This window comes from Ornithorhynchus anatinus, chromosome 13, assembly GCF_004115215.2.
Source record: "Ornithorhynchus anatinus isolate Pmale09 chromosome 13, mOrnAna1.pri.v4, whole genome shotgun sequence".
In the NCBI taxonomy this organism is placed as follows: Eukaryota; Metazoa; Chordata; class Mammalia; order Monotremata; family Ornithorhynchidae; genus Ornithorhynchus; species Ornithorhynchus anatinus.
The window spans coordinates 23,086,153-23,102,053 of NC_041740.1; the positions used below are offsets into that span (position 1 = coordinate 23,086,153).

General features: G+C 57.9%; 1 protein-coding gene across 3 annotated transcripts in view; it reads right to left on the reverse strand.

Moving 5' to 3' along the window:
- The window catches only part of TTBK2 (tau tubulin kinase 2), an 80,410-nt gene that overhangs the window by 10,012 nt on the left and 54,497 nt on the right, over positions 1–15,901 (reverse strand). For all 3 annotated transcript variants that reach the window (XM_029078285.2, XM_029078284.2, XM_029078286.2), the window contains exons 10-12: positions 11,113–11,270; positions 7,082–7,298; positions 4,078–4,289 (exon numbers count right to left, since the gene is read on the reverse strand). In XM_029078285.2, the coding sequence (XP_028934118.1) occupies positions 4,078–4,289; positions 7,082–7,298; positions 11,113–11,270 (587 nt within the window). The remainder of the gene's footprint in view (positions 1–4,077; positions 4,290–7,081; positions 7,299–11,112; positions 11,271–15,901) is intronic.

The window sequence follows — 15,901 nt, forward strand, 5'->3', positions numbered from 1 at the left end:
AGACTCCGCGGCCCAACTCGGAGGATCTCTACCCCGCCGGACGTCACCGTACCCAGTCGCACCCGATCTCTCAGCCCTGACGAGGGCTCGGAGGATCCTCTAACGACCTAGACGCGGTCGGTCTGTCGCCGGGTCGGCTCTCGATGCTTCATCCGGCTGCCCGGGACCGCTCCTGTCTTCGAGGACCCCCCGGCTACGGACTCCCCGCCCCCGTCAGAACCAGAATCCAGTCCTACTCGTTGCGCTTGCTCTGCTCCCACCCCCCGGTCTGAGGGTGGCTCTCTCTCTCTCAGGCCGACCTCCCCTCCCCGGGCCGGATCAAGCCTGGGGCCATCCACCTGCCGCGCCATCTCCTTACGTCCCGCTACGCACGCCGGCGGTCACGGCGGGCGGGGAGGGCGTCTATCGCCTCTGTTACATTGATAGGGACGGGGCTCTGCGCACGGTGCGGCGCTCCATAAATACCACCGATGGACGGATCGCTGTCACCGCACTGCCCCGCGGGCACATGCCGCTCTGGGGCCGGCTGGCCAGGGAGGCCGAGGGGCGGGAACGGGGAGAAGGGAGGACAGGGAAGCGCTGAAAAGGAAAGGGAGCTCCGCACGCCGGTAGGGGTGACCGTGTGGGGTCCCTGAGCCGGGGGAGCTTCGGCTCACGCCCTCCACAGCAGCGGAAGAGTAGGGCAGCAGGATGCCCTCGCTGGAGGGAAGGAAGAGGTCCGCAAAGACACAGGGAGGGGACCTCAGGCTCGGAGCGACGTTCCCACTCCCCGACGCTGCCTTGCGTTTGTGTTTAAATACATCTACGGGGGGATCGCCGATCAGATATTCACCCAGTCATGCGTTTCTAGGCATATGAGGGAGAGGGACGCGATGGGGGGTGGGAGGGAGAGAAAAAGGACAGAGAGGGAAACGGCCTAATCCCGAACCTCTCTGGGCTCTCTCTACGAGGCAGAGAGCCCAACCTGGACAAGGCTGCCTTCCTCTCCCCGACCTTCACCGTCTGGGTGAGCCCTAACTAGCACCTCCCTAATGGTTTGACCCAATTAACACGGAGGGGCAACTCGCCTACGCTCATCAATCAGTCTTTCGACGATACTGAGCGCCTACTGGGTGCAGAGCGTCGTACTGAGCGCTTAGGGGAGTCCAACAGACGTGATCCCCGCCCCCGAGGAATTTACGATCTAGTGGGGGAGGACAGACGCCGCAGTAAACTGCAGACGGGGCGAAGCAACACAGTATAAGGATACGTACCTAGGTGCTGCGGGAGCGGGGTGAGCATCCAAGTGCTTGGGGGACAGCGACTTAAGCGAACAGGTGATGCGGAAGGGAGGGCAAAGAGGGGGAGGGGGACGTTAGTCGGGGAAGATTTCCGAGAAGACGTATAATTCCAGTAGGGCACTGAAGACGGGAAGGGAGTGATCTGCTGGATGAAGGGGGGAGGAGTTCCAGGCACGGGGGAGGGCGCGAGCAGGGTGCCGAAGAGAAGACGGATAAGACCGAGCCACGGGAAGTACGTCAGCGTTAGAGGATCAAAGTGTGGGGACTGGATAACGGCCGGAGAGGAAGGAAGACGGCCGACTGAGTGACTCGAAGCCAGTGGCGAAGCGTTTCCGTACGGCTGCCGGGCGCGAGAGACGACAGAGTCGTGGCGGGCGAGGGTGTGCTTGAGATGGACAGAGTTGGCCCGTTGTCTGGATTTCCACCAGCAGCCCACCGCGGCGTGAGCCGAGAAAGAGTATCGTGGGCGTCAAGGCTGGGGGCGTTGGAGGTCCGAGATCGACGGAGGGACCGAATGAAAGGGAGTTGGGTTCAGGGGGAAAGGACGGAGTTGAGCGCGTAGATTTGTGCATCGAGAGAGGGAAGGCTGCGCGGGGAGCCCCAACGGGGCACGACGGCTTGGGACGATCGGAGAGGGTGTAAAAAGATCGGAGGTCTCTCTGCAGGGGACAGGGCAGTCTTGTCGAGAGGGGGCACGTGAAAGAGAAGGCAAGTGAGCAGGCTGTGGCCGGAGAGGAGGATTTCAGAACTGGCGAGGTGAGAGACGGCGCGGAGGGTAGAAATGAGGAGACCAACGTCCGCGTCCAAGTCGGCGGGCGTCGACGAGGTGGGGCGGAGCGGGAGGCAGGTTAAGGGAGCGGAAGAGGATAGCCGGGAGATCGTCGGGAATATACAGGTAGACATCCCGAGGATCGGCGCGGCGACCGAGGAGGAGGCAAGGAACGTGAGAAAGGGGCCAAACGGCTCAGGAATCCGGAGGTAAATGGTGGTGACTGCAAATGGAGTGGATGACATACGCAAAGAATGAGGCGGGGGGGGGGGGACTACGGGGAGAGATGGGGCAAAAGCGGCAGGAGGGGACGAGAATCGATCAAGAAACAGGCCCACGCCTCTCACTTTCCCAGGGATTCCCGGGGAGCGGGAGGCGACGAGGCCCTCTCGGGAGAGAGACAGATGGGGAGAGCCCATAATGGAGCAGAGGTTCCACGGGCCTTGGGGAGACGGGAGAAGGAAAGACGCGAGGGGCGGGGAGAGGCTGAACGGGTGAGAGCTCAAAAGGTGCAACGCTGAGAGGAGGAGGCTTGAAGGGCCGGTGGGAAAGAAGGTGGGAAAGAAGGACGGGGAAGGGGCGATTAGGGAGAGAGGCCTTACAATCTCTCCACGGAGAGTCCTCACCCAGGCTAGGGAGGCCCAGATCGTTCCAGAGTTCCGTTAGCCCCCTAATAATAATAACGTTGGTATTTGTTAAGCGCTTACTAGGTGCCGAGCACCGTTCTGAGCGCCGGGGGAGATACAGGGTCATCGGGTTGTCCCACGGGAGGCTCCCGGTCTTCATCCCCATTTGACGGGTGACGTCACTGAGGCCCGGTGAAGTGACTTGCCCACAGTCACCCAGCTGCCGAGCGGCGGAGCCGGGATTCGCACCCATGACCTCGGACTCCCCAGCCCGGGCTCTTCCCACTGAGCCGCGCTGCTCTAGGGTCCCCTTCCTCCAGCACCCGCCCGCCCCGGCCACCGGTCCGGGACGAGGTCACCCACCCGGACCGCGATTTTAATGAGCGGCAGCTCCCTCTCGGGCGGGCGGGGAGGCCGGTTGGGTTAGATTCCCCTGGCCGGAACGTCTCACCAGGAGGGACGCCCGTCAGTAGGCCGGGGAAAGGCTGTGGGGGCATCAGGTGCGGGGCGGAGCCTCCTGCCCTTGGTCGCGTCTATCAGTCGATTAAACAATCGGTGGTATTTATTGAGCGCTCGGTTTGCGAGCACCCGGGGGACTACGATACAGGGGAACGGGCAGACACGCTCCCCGCCGCCGAGCTCCCAGTCTCTCCCGGCGGTTCTCTTCCCCTCCACCGTGCTCCTGAGCAGCCCGGCCCAGCGGAGGGAGCTCCGGCCCGGGGGTCCGGGGACCTGGGTTCCGATCCCGGCCTGCTGGGTGGGACCTTGGGCGAGAAACTTCTTTGGGTCTCGGTCGGCTCATCTCTAAAATGGGGATGGAATACTTAATTCCCCCTCCTATTTGGACCGTGAGCCTCACGTGGGACCCGGACTGGGTCTGATTATTCCGTAGTTACCCCAGTCCTTAGTAAAGGGAGCTAAACGTACCACGTGTATTTTTATTATTATCCTACCTATCGACCCGCACGCACGCACTCTCTCTCTTTTCCCCCCCCCCCCCCCCCCCTTCGGGAGATGTGCTTAGCAAGGAAGTGCCGGGAAAGGAGACGACAACCGGACGGGTTTGGGAGCCAAAAAAGGCCAGCCTTCTCCCTAGACTCCCCGCCACCTCCCTCGGCATCCCTGCCCTCTCGGACCCTCCTGGGCTATTCGCGGGTACTGAAAAACCGGCCTGTACCCGATGAATAAAATCACGGGACTCACCCCGGCAGCTTCCGTGTTCCCCGAGACTCCCTGCGGGCAGAGGACACGTCTACCGACTCTATGCTCGGCGGAGTGCTCGGCCACGGTAAGCGCTCAATAAATACCCCTGCCATTGATTCTGCGCTACCTCTTGGCCACAAGCAGGCAGGAGAACCAGCGGCAAATGTGAAAACACCAGAGGGAAGTAGCTGATTCATACCAGGTCTCCAGAAATTTATCGGTGTCCGGCTTCGACTCCAACGTCAGATGCTTCTCCAGCTCGAAGCTGTGGATGGACCGTAACTTCCGCACCAGGGGAACGTCTCGCTCCGGCTGGGCCGTTTCCGAGCGGACGTGGATCGGAGAACCAAGGCTTGGCGCGGTCGGGATTCCGTTCGCTGGACCGTGGCTATTCTCCTCCTCCGTCGCAGCCTATGTCGGATGTTGAAATTAAACGCCCCCCACGCCGAGAAGACAAAAAACAGACAAAAAGAACGCAGTTTGTAAGTCCAGAGCCGGTGCTCGTGTTATATTATCTGCAGCAAAGGGCACGCGAGGATTTTATCTGAAACAGACGAGTGAATAATATCCGTGTTTATATTTAGAAGACACTAAATCGCTCAGTGTTGTCCTTATTCATCAAAAGTTTCCTAAATTAGCACCTGATTTCCACAGTAAGTTCACCCGTGCTATAAAGGCCGGCCGAAAACAGCTGACAGACCTCGGCATCGTTCTGCTTGGTCTCGGAAGAGTCTTAGTCTGTCAGCAGCGGTAGCCCGCCTCAAGGAGCCAAAAAGGCCTGAATCTCCCCAGATCTCTTTAAAAAGGGTCACTCGCTCTGCTCGTTAGCAAAGGTCGCTAGAGTCCTTGGGCCGCACCGGAGTAAGTCTTAGAAAGTACAGGTCTTCATCCGAGCTTGGGATCTAACGTGACGGACACCTCGAGGTCAAATCTCCGGGGACTTTTGATTCAGGCACGGACAAGAGTCAGAAAAGCCAACAGAAGCCAGGCTTTCCCATCAGTTCGGCCACTCTTTATCATCGGGACGACGAATGAGAGAGATTCAGTGAGTAAATGAGATCCCTAAACCCCAAGACGTCATTTCGGGATGAGCCGCAGAGGGTAAATGAAAGGTCCAGCCGCTGACAACCGACGCCGGCTACTGGACAGCCCTTGTTTTTGGGATTCCACCGGTGAAAACGGTCCCCGAAGCGGGATCGGATTGGAAGGCGTACCCGCTTGCTGGGTGTTCCACCATCTGACTGGTGGGAAAATCTACTTGCTGAGCCCCCCGCCCAGTCCGGTGGTGGAACAGCTTGGAAGCGAGAGCTTCTAGGAAGCCTCGGAGCGCCTTCTGCAGCAAAAGCAGAAACTCAGGGAAAAGGGAGCCCGGGCTCTCTCTTTTCCCAGTTTCCCAGATCTCGCGATGACCAGTGTCTAGCCCGTTTTGGTGCAAAGCTGGGGAGGAGGGAGAAGAATGCGGAAGCGGCAGAGAGGTGGGAGAAGACAGAGGAGCGGGACTGGAGCTTGATACGGAGGAGGGGAAGAGCGAATGCCCTGGGAATGCTCGGAAGATCCCGACCTGGTTGCGGAGCGAACCCCACGCCGCCTTCTCCCACACCCAGCCCCCTCCCTGCTAGCAGTGCCGAAAACGAGCCTCGTTCCACTCGAGAAAGCGGAGGGTCATTTCGATACGCCAGCTCAAACCCGGCCAGTCTTGGAGGAATCCATTAGATAGGAGGATCGCTCTCCACATGACCCGCCGGGCTTCACGGTCCGCTGGACGGTGAGCTCGTCCGGGGACGGAAACGTGCCGACCAACCCCCACGCGCTTAGCGCGGCGCTCAGCAAAGGGTAAGCACCCCTGAAATCCCAAGGATTGACGGGCCCAGAGGGAGCTCTGGGTCTCCCATCAGCGGATGGTGTGGTGAGCTCGCGCCACACAGAAATCACGGGATCTGTTAAGCGCTTACGAGGTGCCGAGCGCCGTTCTGAGCGCTGGGGACAACTGAGACTGTGAAACTGCAAGCCGGGAACGCAGAGGAAACGTTTTGCAAACGAAGGCTCAGGGCCTGCTGCGTCGCAGCGGAGGGAGTCAGCCGCCGAGCGGCGGCTGGCCGAGCCCGCTGCTGGGAGAGAAGGAGCGGCTCGTCTTACGTCAAGAGTTTTGAAGGGAACGGAACCCGAGAAAGCAAAAGAGAAGCCCTCGCCGGGCACTGCAGACATTAAACGCAACGTGACCAGAACCACGGGCCTCCCAGACGCCTTCTCGGCCACACGTGCGCCGCCGTCGGTGGCGTCTTCTCCGGAGGGAAATTCGTTCACGCATTCAGCTGTATTTATTGAGCGCTTACTGTGCGCAGAGCACCGTACCGAGCGCTTGGAATGTGCGATTTGGCAACCGCCAGAGACGAAGCACGTACACGTGTTCGGAGGCGGCAACGGGCAGCCTCCGACCCGCTGGACCCCTGAGCTGGGGCCTCTTTTCACCACAGGTGAGCAAATCCACCGGGAACCTGTCACTTTCCCGTTACTCTTTCCAGGGCCCCTGCCGTGCGATTGGATCCAATCGCCTTTTGAATACTAACGCCGGTATTTGTTAAGCGCTTCCTGTGGCCGACCGTCAAAAAACTCATACCCACGTCCAACAGTCTGGAGCTCTAGCCTGCACCCAACGGAGGGGATTTACGCCCCTACAGCGTGGCCCTCCAACCTCTCCATCTCAGGGCTGAGCAAATCCACCAGGAACCCGCCACCTTCCTATCGCAACTCGCGTTCCCGCCCCCTTCCCCGTGGGGCCCCCGGGACCAACCCTCACCGTCACGCGGCCTCCCCGCCATCACGGCCCGGCTCCCTTCCACGTCGCCGCCCCGATCGGCCTCGCGCCGCCTCGGCGGGAGAGAAGCGGTAGGCAGACCTCGGGCCGCGGCCGGGCGGCTGGGGACTCCGAACGGCTAACGGCCCGAAATCCTGCGCCTCCGGCCACGGCCCTGCAGACCTCCGGTGGGTTTCCGCGCACGCTCTCTGGGCGTTTGGTTTCATCTCTCCTTATATGCGTCTGTTACCGGTGGCTCTCCCCCACTTAAAATTTCAGTCCGTGAGCTTCCCCGGGGCCGGGGACCACGTCCGATTCCAACCTGCGTGGTCTTTCCCGGCACTGAATGCGGTCGCCGGCACCGGGAGTACGGGTTTAATGAATACCGAGACTACCGAGGGTCACGTACCTTGAAGATCCCCAGCTTTATCTTGTTCCTGTTGGCATCCATTTCCTCCCACACATCCTTTTCCTGGGGGCGAGGCGGCCCTGAAGACCCAGGCGGTTTTTCAGGTGACGCTCCAACGGGGATCCCGTTTTCCCCATCGCTAAGCTGCTCGTCTGGAAATACTTCATCTGTGTTTTCCCTCAGTAGGTCTCCCGGGATAGGAGTGGCATTGGCAATTCTGCGACAGAAAAACAACGACCGGATTACTTTGAGAGGAAGGAGCAATTATTAGAGTCTCCGGGTCGTTGCAGCAATCAATCCGTCGATCGCGAGCGTTCTCACTGAGCGCCGAGGAGAGTACAACAGAGCGAGGTGCCAGGCTCCTGCTCTCTAGGCGCTCACAGTCTAGCGCGGGAGACAAACATTAAAATAAACCGTGGGTAGGAGAGAGGAAGAGAGTTCAAAGAGAGTTACGTAAGGCGGCCGGTGAGGTGGGGAGGGAAGAGGGGCACCCACGTGCTAAGATGAGGTGGAAGGGCTGAAGGGCCAGAGGTGGAAGACGTAAGGTGGGGAGACGGGAGATTAATCGGGGACGGCTTCCCGGAGGAGAAGTGACGTCGGAAGAGCCTCGAAGACGGGGGAAACAGCGGTCGGCAGGACGTGTAGGGAGAGGGAGTTTCAAGCAGCGACAAGGGGGGTGGTGGGGACGGAAACGAGAGCGAGGCACAGTGAGTAGGCTGACTGAAGAGAGAAGCCAGGCCCAGAAGCGTTCGTCCGGAGGACGGGAAACGAAAATCTGCCAAGCAAGCATGTGTCAAATGAAGGAGTACGTCGGAAGGTTTCGGAGCGATCGGGTGTGCTGTTTAACAGAGCGGTTATTTTTTAGGAATCTGACCCATTTCCGGGGACTGTCGGAGTTTTTAAAAAAAGAGTTGGGGGATTTAAAAAAACGGACCGACGTAATAATCTGCAATCTGCAACAAGATTCGTCTGGTGAGCTTGCTTGCTTCCTCCTTTCCCCCAAGGGGCCCTTGGGGGTTTTCCTTCTCTTTCTTTGAATAATAATAATAATGATAGTATTTGTTAGGCGCTTATGATGCGCCAAGCGCTTGTTCTAAGCGCTAGGGGGGATACAGGGTACTGAGGTCGTCCCACACGGGGCTCAGTCTTAATCCCAAGCAGCGTGGCTCAGTGGAAAGAGCGCGGGCTCTGGAGTCAGAGGCCATGGGTTCGAATGCCGGATCTGCCACTTGTCAGCTGTGTGACTGTGGGCAAGTCACTTCACTTCTCGGGGCCTCAGTTCCCTCATCTGTAAAATGGGGATTAAGACTGTGAGCCCCACGTGGGACAACCCGATTCCCCTGTGTCTACCCCAGCGCTTAGAACAGTGCTCTGCACATAGTAAGCGCTCAACAAATACCAACATTATTATTATTGTTATTACAGATGAGGTAACCGAGGCCCAGAGAAGCCAAGTGACTCGCCCAGAGTCACACAGCTGTCGCGTGGCGGAACCGGGAGTCGAACCCATGACCTCTGCCTCCCAAGCCCGGGCTCCTTCCACTGAGCCAACGCGGCTGGACGCAAATCACTCCATCTAGCCGCTTTTCCGCTGCCCACGGCTTTCTTCTCTAACTCCCGCGCAGGGCCGGTGACCTAGGGGGTGTCCCAAAACCACTCAAATCCTATCTTCTTCCTCTAAATGATACCGAAGCACTTGCTAGGTGCCAGGCACCGTGCTCCGCGCTGGGAGAGATTACAAGAAAATCAGATTGGACACCGTCCACTGGGGCTCACTGCCTTAATTCCCCTTTTACAGATGAGGTAACTGAGGCCCAGAGAAGTCAAGTGACTTCCCAAGGCCTCACAGAAGACAAGTGGCGGAGCCAGGATTAGAACCCAGACTCTTCCAACTCTTTAAAGTTCCTGAGAGATGCCTGTGCTTCCCTTCCGGCTGCAACATTCCCGCTGGGACTTGCTTTTCGGGAATCCCGCTGCCGGCCGAGGGGACGCACGCCAGCGGAGAGGCGGGCACGAGTACGCATCCCCACTTGAATGTGTGTGTCGGGAGGTGGGCAATGATTTCCCTTTGGTTATCTTCACCATTAAATCCTGAGCGCCAACGAGATCGGGGCGACTCGCCGTCGTCGCACCTGGAATCGGCAAAGGATCTGGCCAAGCCGCAGATTCAGCCGATACGGGGTCATCGCCGGGATTCCGATGACGTTCTGGCGATGGCTTCCAAAGGCCAAAAGGGGAGCTGAAATCCTCTACTCAGATCCGGCACGGCTGACCTCGCCGGACCTCCATTACACGGGCAATACAACAGGGCGTCCTGGGGATCACGGAACTCACTCATCGGCCTTCTCCCTGCTGGTCTGGCCCATCGGGGAAAGCGGCCACGCCTCGGGCTTCTCATCCAAAGTCAACGATGGCTCATCTCCCACGGGGCACGGCCCGGTGAGCCCGGAGGGAGAAGTCACCCAAGGTCTCCTGGCAACGGATGGGAGATTGGAATTCCAGGAGAAGGAAGAGGGCTGAGGCAGCTCAGAGGATCGGCCCCGTAACGAGTCTGACAGAGCCGGGGCCCGGCGTCCTCTCGGGTGACCTCGGCCCGGCCCTGGTCTCGATCTCGCCCCGCCTTCGGCTCTTTGCCCTCTCCTCGCCGTGCTCGTTCTGGAAACAAACTACTTCTCCCTGCGAAATCTGCAGACTCCTTTCCTCACCAGGCCTCCAGGCCACGGATTTCTAGTTAAAATCTACTTCCGCTCTCCTGTTTAAATAACTACTGCGTGCTGGTTGGATTGTGTTTAAGTAACGACCACCGCACGCTAGTTGCCTTTTCGACACCGCAAAATAACGGCGGCCCCCCTAAGCTTGCACTCTCCTTCATCATCTGAATTTCCGGGGGGCCGGTAACCCGTTAGTTACTGATCACACAGATCGGGGACGGGCTCCCATCTCTCGGTTCTTAATTCGCCCCGCTTTCTGCTAGTACCGGGCATCAACCGGCCCACCGGGAGGTGAAACGTCCCCCGGGGCTGGCGGACGGCCCTTGCTTTTGCCCACGGTAGTGCTTTTTCACAAACGGACTTGGGTGCTTTCGTCCCCCGGCTTCCGTCTCCATTTCTGCCGGAACCGTAAGGGTGGAGAGTAAGAGAAGGGGGAGGGGATCTTGATCGGTGAGAGAAAGGGGAGTGAAGCTGAAGTGGAAGAGATGGAGGAGAACAACCAGAAGATCTGGTAGGATAAGGAAGGGCAGGAAAAAAAACCAACCAAAATAATCCCGGTCTAACAAAGTTTTCCACATTGGATCGCTTACCGGGGTACGTCTGTGCCGCCTTTGTGAACCCACCTGCCAATATCCTGGCAACAGCTTCGTCGATCAATTAAGGGCATCGACTGAGAGCGGCGTGACTCGGTGGAAAGAGCCCGGGCTTGGGAGTCCGAGGTCATGGGTTCTAATCCCCCTCAGCTGGGTGACTCTGGGCGAGCCCCTTCCCTTCTCTGTGCCTCAGTTACCTCACCAGATGCGGATTAAGACAGGGAGCGCCACGTGGGACGACCTGATTACCGCCCCCCGACGCTTAGAACGGCGCTCGGCCCATAGCAGGCGCCTAACAAACGCCGTCCTTAATGCGTGCTGAGCACCGTACTAGGTGCTGGAGCTTTAAGGTGGTTGCCTCGGCGGGGACGGCATCGACGGGGACTTTAGGAAGGTGTGCTGATGGGACGCCTGGACAAATCCCTCCCCTCCTCGCTGCTCCGCTCTAAAGCCCCCGGTCTTGGCTACTGATCAGCCCGAAATTCTAGGCGGATCCACCAACATTCATTCCCTGTTAATACTGTACTACACCGCTCGATCAATCCTGTAAAAAAAATATATATCCGTTGGGTCTCCCCGATTACAGCGCAGCCCCTCGAGGGGAGGGAACACGCATCTTGTGTTTGACGTACCAGGTTTGGCACTCGGGAGGGGCTTAAAGCCGCCGCGCGGACTCCGCGGGGCCCTCCGGCCGGGAAAATTCAGGTTACCCGTGGCGCAGACCTACCCGATGGCGGCGGGTGTCAGGCGTGTGTGTAACTGGGGAGTCGTGGAAGTGGTCGTTGTCGTCAGGGACCCGTCGGTGCCGCTCTTCTCCCAGTCGAACGGGTCGCTCTCGATCACTCCGAAGGTCTTGATGCTGTTGTCAAACACGGACGTAAGGAGCTGAACCCACAAAACAAAACAGAGAAACTCAATAAGCCAAAGAGCAACGGGGAATATTTCGGGCCTGGGTAAGGGAGAGAGAACAATAGGCTTGGAAGATATTCCCTCTAGACGTCCTGTATATGAAGACGTTCGACAGGGAAAGGAAGAGTAAGGGAGGGAGAACAATACGCTTAGAAGATATCCCCTCTATATGACGACGTTCAACGGGGAGAGGAAGAGTCGGGGAGAGAGAACAATACGCTTAGAAGATATTCCCTCTGGACGTCCTCTATATGAAGACGTTCAATAGGGGAAGGAAGAGTAAGGGAAAAAGAAGAACACGCTTAGAAGATATTCCCTCTAGACGTCCTCTATATGAAGACGTTCGACAGGGAAAGGAAGAGTGAGGGAAGAAGAATACGCTTAGAAGATATTCCCTCTAGACGTCCTCTATATGAAGACGTTCGACAGGGAAAGGAAGAGTCAGGGAGAGAGAACAATACGCTTAGAAGATATCCCCTCTAAATGAAGAAGTTCGACAGGGCTGGTCCCCGATATTCTTCTACGTACAGTAAACATTTTGGTTTGTTAAGTTCCTACATTCCGACACTCTCCGGCAGAGATGTACGAACCGAGTTCTCTAAAGTCCAAAGCCAAACGTCACCTCTCATCACAGTGGTCGGGACCTGTTATCGAGAGGGCGCTGCTGCCGAAAATCCACACGGCAAGCCGACCGCGTCCATCTCAGGCTCATCCGTGCCTGCTTTAAGGTCGGCCCTCTCCTCCACCCCGTAAAGTTCTTTCTCTATCCTACTGCTCTAGCCAATTATCTCAGGTATCTAAGCTCTCTCCTCAAGGTCCCCACACCCCTGCGGTCTCATCTCTGGGCCCCTAATGACCTGGCCACATGCTTATTGAGAAAACGGAAACCACCCCGGCGCCTCTACGGTCCCTCCTTCCACCTGCCCCTCTGGACTCGCGCATCTTTCTCAGCGGTATCTCGGGAGGAGATCTCCCGCCTCCTCGCAAATTCTATCCCCTGCCACCCGTGAGTCCAACCTCATCACGTTTCGCTTTATCCAACACCTACCTCTCCCCTCCTCCCCTCCCCGGTCACCATCTTCAACTGTTCACTCGCCCAGCGGCTTCTCCGCCACCGCTTTCGAACACGCGTACGTACCCCCGTGCTTAAGAAAAAAACCAACCCACCCACGACCCCTTCCAGTTGACGTCTCATCGCCGGTTAACATCCTACCGTTGCCCTCCAAACTCCTCGAGCAAGTTGCCTACGCCCGCTGACTCCACTTCCCCTCCTCCAAACCTCTCCATGACGTTCTGGTTTCTGTCCCCGCTTCGTTCGACGGAAACGGCCCTCTCGAAGTTAATCGCAGAGAAGCAGCATTCATTCAATAATATTTATCGAGCCCTTACTAGGTGCAGAGCACTGTACTAAGCGTTTGGATGCCCTAGTGGCAAGAGCCCGGGCTTGGGAGTCAGAGGACGTGAGTTCTACTCCCGGCTCTGCCACTTGTCTGCTGTGTGACCTTGGGCAAGGCACGGAACTTCTCTGTGCCTCAGTTACCTCGTCTGTACCATGGGGATTAAAGCGCTGAGCCTGACGTGGGACAACCGGATCACCTCGTATCTACACCAGTGTTTAGAAGAGTGCTCGGCACGTCGTAAGCACTTAATAAATACCCTTATTATTATCATCATCTCCTTGCCAAATCTAATGGCATCTACTCCACCCTGATCTTTCTTGATTTCTCAGCTGCCTTGGAGACTGTCGACCGACCCCTTCTCCTGGAAGCACGGCTTCACTGGCGCCGCCTCTCCCGGTTCTCTTATCCCTCCGGCTGCTCATTCTCAGTCTCTGTGGGCTCCTCCTCTGCCTCCCACCCCGTAACTACGGGGAATCCCTCGAGGTTAAATTACGGGTCCCCTTCTATTCTCCCTCTACACCCATTCCCTTGGAGAACTCATCTGCTCCGACGATTTCAATCTCTGCGGACGATTCCCCAAATCTACATCCCCCCCGCCCCGATGCCTCTCCCCCTCGGAGTCTTATATTTCCTCCTCCCTTCGAGACGTCTCCATTTGGATATCCGCCCGTCACCTCGAACTTAACGTGTCCAAACCAGAGCCCCTTACGATACGGAATGACGGCACTCGTTGAAGCGCGAACTACGTGCCACATGCTGTTCTAAGCGCTAGGTCATCAGGTTGTCCCCCGTGGGGCTCACAGTCTTCATCCCCGTGTTACAGATGAGGGGACTGAGGCCCAGAGAAGTGAAGAGACTCGCCCCAAGTCACACCGCCGATGAGCGGCGGGGCCGGGATTAGAACCCACGACCTCTGACTCCCGAGCCCGGGCTCTGCCCTGTCCTCCCCGCCTTTCCCATCACTGCAGTCGGTACCACCATCCTTCCCGTCTCACGAGCCCGCAACCTTGGCCTTATCCTTGACTCCTCGCTCTCGTCCAACCTACAAATTCAGCCCACCACTAAGTCCGTTCGGTTCGGTCTTCCCAGCATGGCTAAAATCCCGCCTCTCCTCTCCGCTCAAACTGCGGCCGTGTCGATCCAGGCATTTATCCTCTCCTGCCTTGATTACTCTATCCGCCTCCTCGCTGACCTCCCTGCCTCCTGTCTCTCTCCCCACTCCAGTCCATACCTCACTCTGCCGCCCGGACCGTTCTTCTATAAAAACGTTCAGTCCACGTTTCCCCGCTCCTCCCTAACCTCCAGCGGTTGCCCATCCACCTCCGCAGCGAACAGAAACGCCTCGCCGTCGGCGCTCACGCACTCGGTCGCCTCGCGCCCTCCAACCTCCCCTCGCTACTCTCCTAGTAGTGTCGCCTAGAGCGCAGGCCCGGCAGTCAGAAGGCCCTGGGTTCTAATCCCAGCTCTGCCACTCGCCTGCTGGGTGACCTGAGGCAAGTCACTTCGCTTTCTCGTCTTCGGTTCGCTCATCTGTAGAACGGGGAGGAAAACCACGAGCCCCATGTGAGGCAGGGACCGTGTCCAGCCCGATTAGCTTTGATCTATCTGCCCCAGCGCTTAACGGGTGCCACGTTATCCAATCCAGCCTGCACACTGCGCTCCTCTGAGGCCGACCTACCCGTCCTCTCTTGATGTCGTCTATCTTGCCGCCATCCCCTCGCCCAGATCATGCCTCTGGCCTGGAACGCTCCCCCCTTTTCGTAGTCAGCAATGACTCTCCCCCCTCTTAGAGCTTTATCAAAGGCCTCCAAGAGGCCTTCCCGGACTAAGCCCTCATTTTCCCCTCCCTCACCCTGACTTGCTCCCCTTATTCACCACCCGAGAGCACTCACGTACGCGCCCGTAATCTATTCATTTATATTGATGTCTGCATCCCCCACTGTGGACACGGAACGTGTCTGTTGTACTGTCGCGTGATACTCTCTCAAGCGCTTAGTACAGGGCTCTGCACACAGTAAGTGCCCAGTAACTACGACAGATTGACTTTTTAGCCCACCTAATTCCCCGTATACACCAGTTCTGCCATTCTTGATGGGCAATGCTTTTCTCCTCACTCAAATGGGGTTTGTTTTTTTTGTTTTTCGAAGAGCGCCTTTCTCCTTTCCAATGATCTCTTTCCCCCTACCAGTCGCCTATGCGGAGCTTCGACTTGGCCGTCTTCTTGTCTGCTGGACTGGGACTGTTTTCCGACGAGAGCGCTATCCTTCCACATCTGGTAGGGGCACACGGGCTGATTCGCAAGGGTTGAGCAGATCCCGGACTGCGTTCGGAAGGGTTGGCGTCCATACGGGGTGACTGGGCCATCTCAGCTGAGCTCTGGTGATCATCCCACTTTTTTGTAGGATCTCAGTCTTCAGGATGAACTCTGGCCATCTTGGGCCATTGTGCGGAAAAGCGCAAGGGGGGAAGAACGCAGACTTGATCCAGACTATCTGCATCTCCGCTTTGGGCGACACTTCATGGCGCTACACTTTCCTGGGCCACCAAACCCGCCAAGGGCCGGCTCCCAGGCCGGAGCGATTTAGAGGAGCAGCGTGGCTCAGTGGAAAGAGCCCGGGCTTGGGAGTCAGAGGTCATGGGTTCGAGCCCCGGCTCTGCCACGTGTCTGCTGGGTGACCTTGGGCAAGTCACCTCACCTCTCTGGGCCTCGGTGACCTCATCTGTGAAAGGGGGATGAAGACTGGGAGCCCCGGGGGGAACAACCGGCTCACCCTGTATCTACCCCAGTGCTTAGAACGGTGCTCGGCACATAGTAAGCCCTAAACGTACACTGCAATTGAGAAGCAGCGTGGCTTAGCGGAAAGAGCACGGGCCTGGGAGGCAGAGGTCGTGGGTTCTAATCCCGGCTCTACCGGTTGTCAGCTGTGCGACCTCGGGCCAGTCACTTCACTTCTCTGGGCCTCAGTTATCTCACCTGGAAAACGGGGATGAAGGCTGTGAGCCCCACGGGGGACAACCTGATTACCTTGTCTCTACCCCAGTGCTTAGAACATAGGTGCTTGGCACATAGGAAGCGCTTAACAAATACCAACATTCTTCTTCTTCTTCTTCTTAACGAGAGGTAGCCTGGCCTAGAAGGAAGAGAGCACGGGCCTAGGAGTCAGAGGACTGAGTTCTAATCCCAGCTCTCCCACCTGCCCGCTGTGT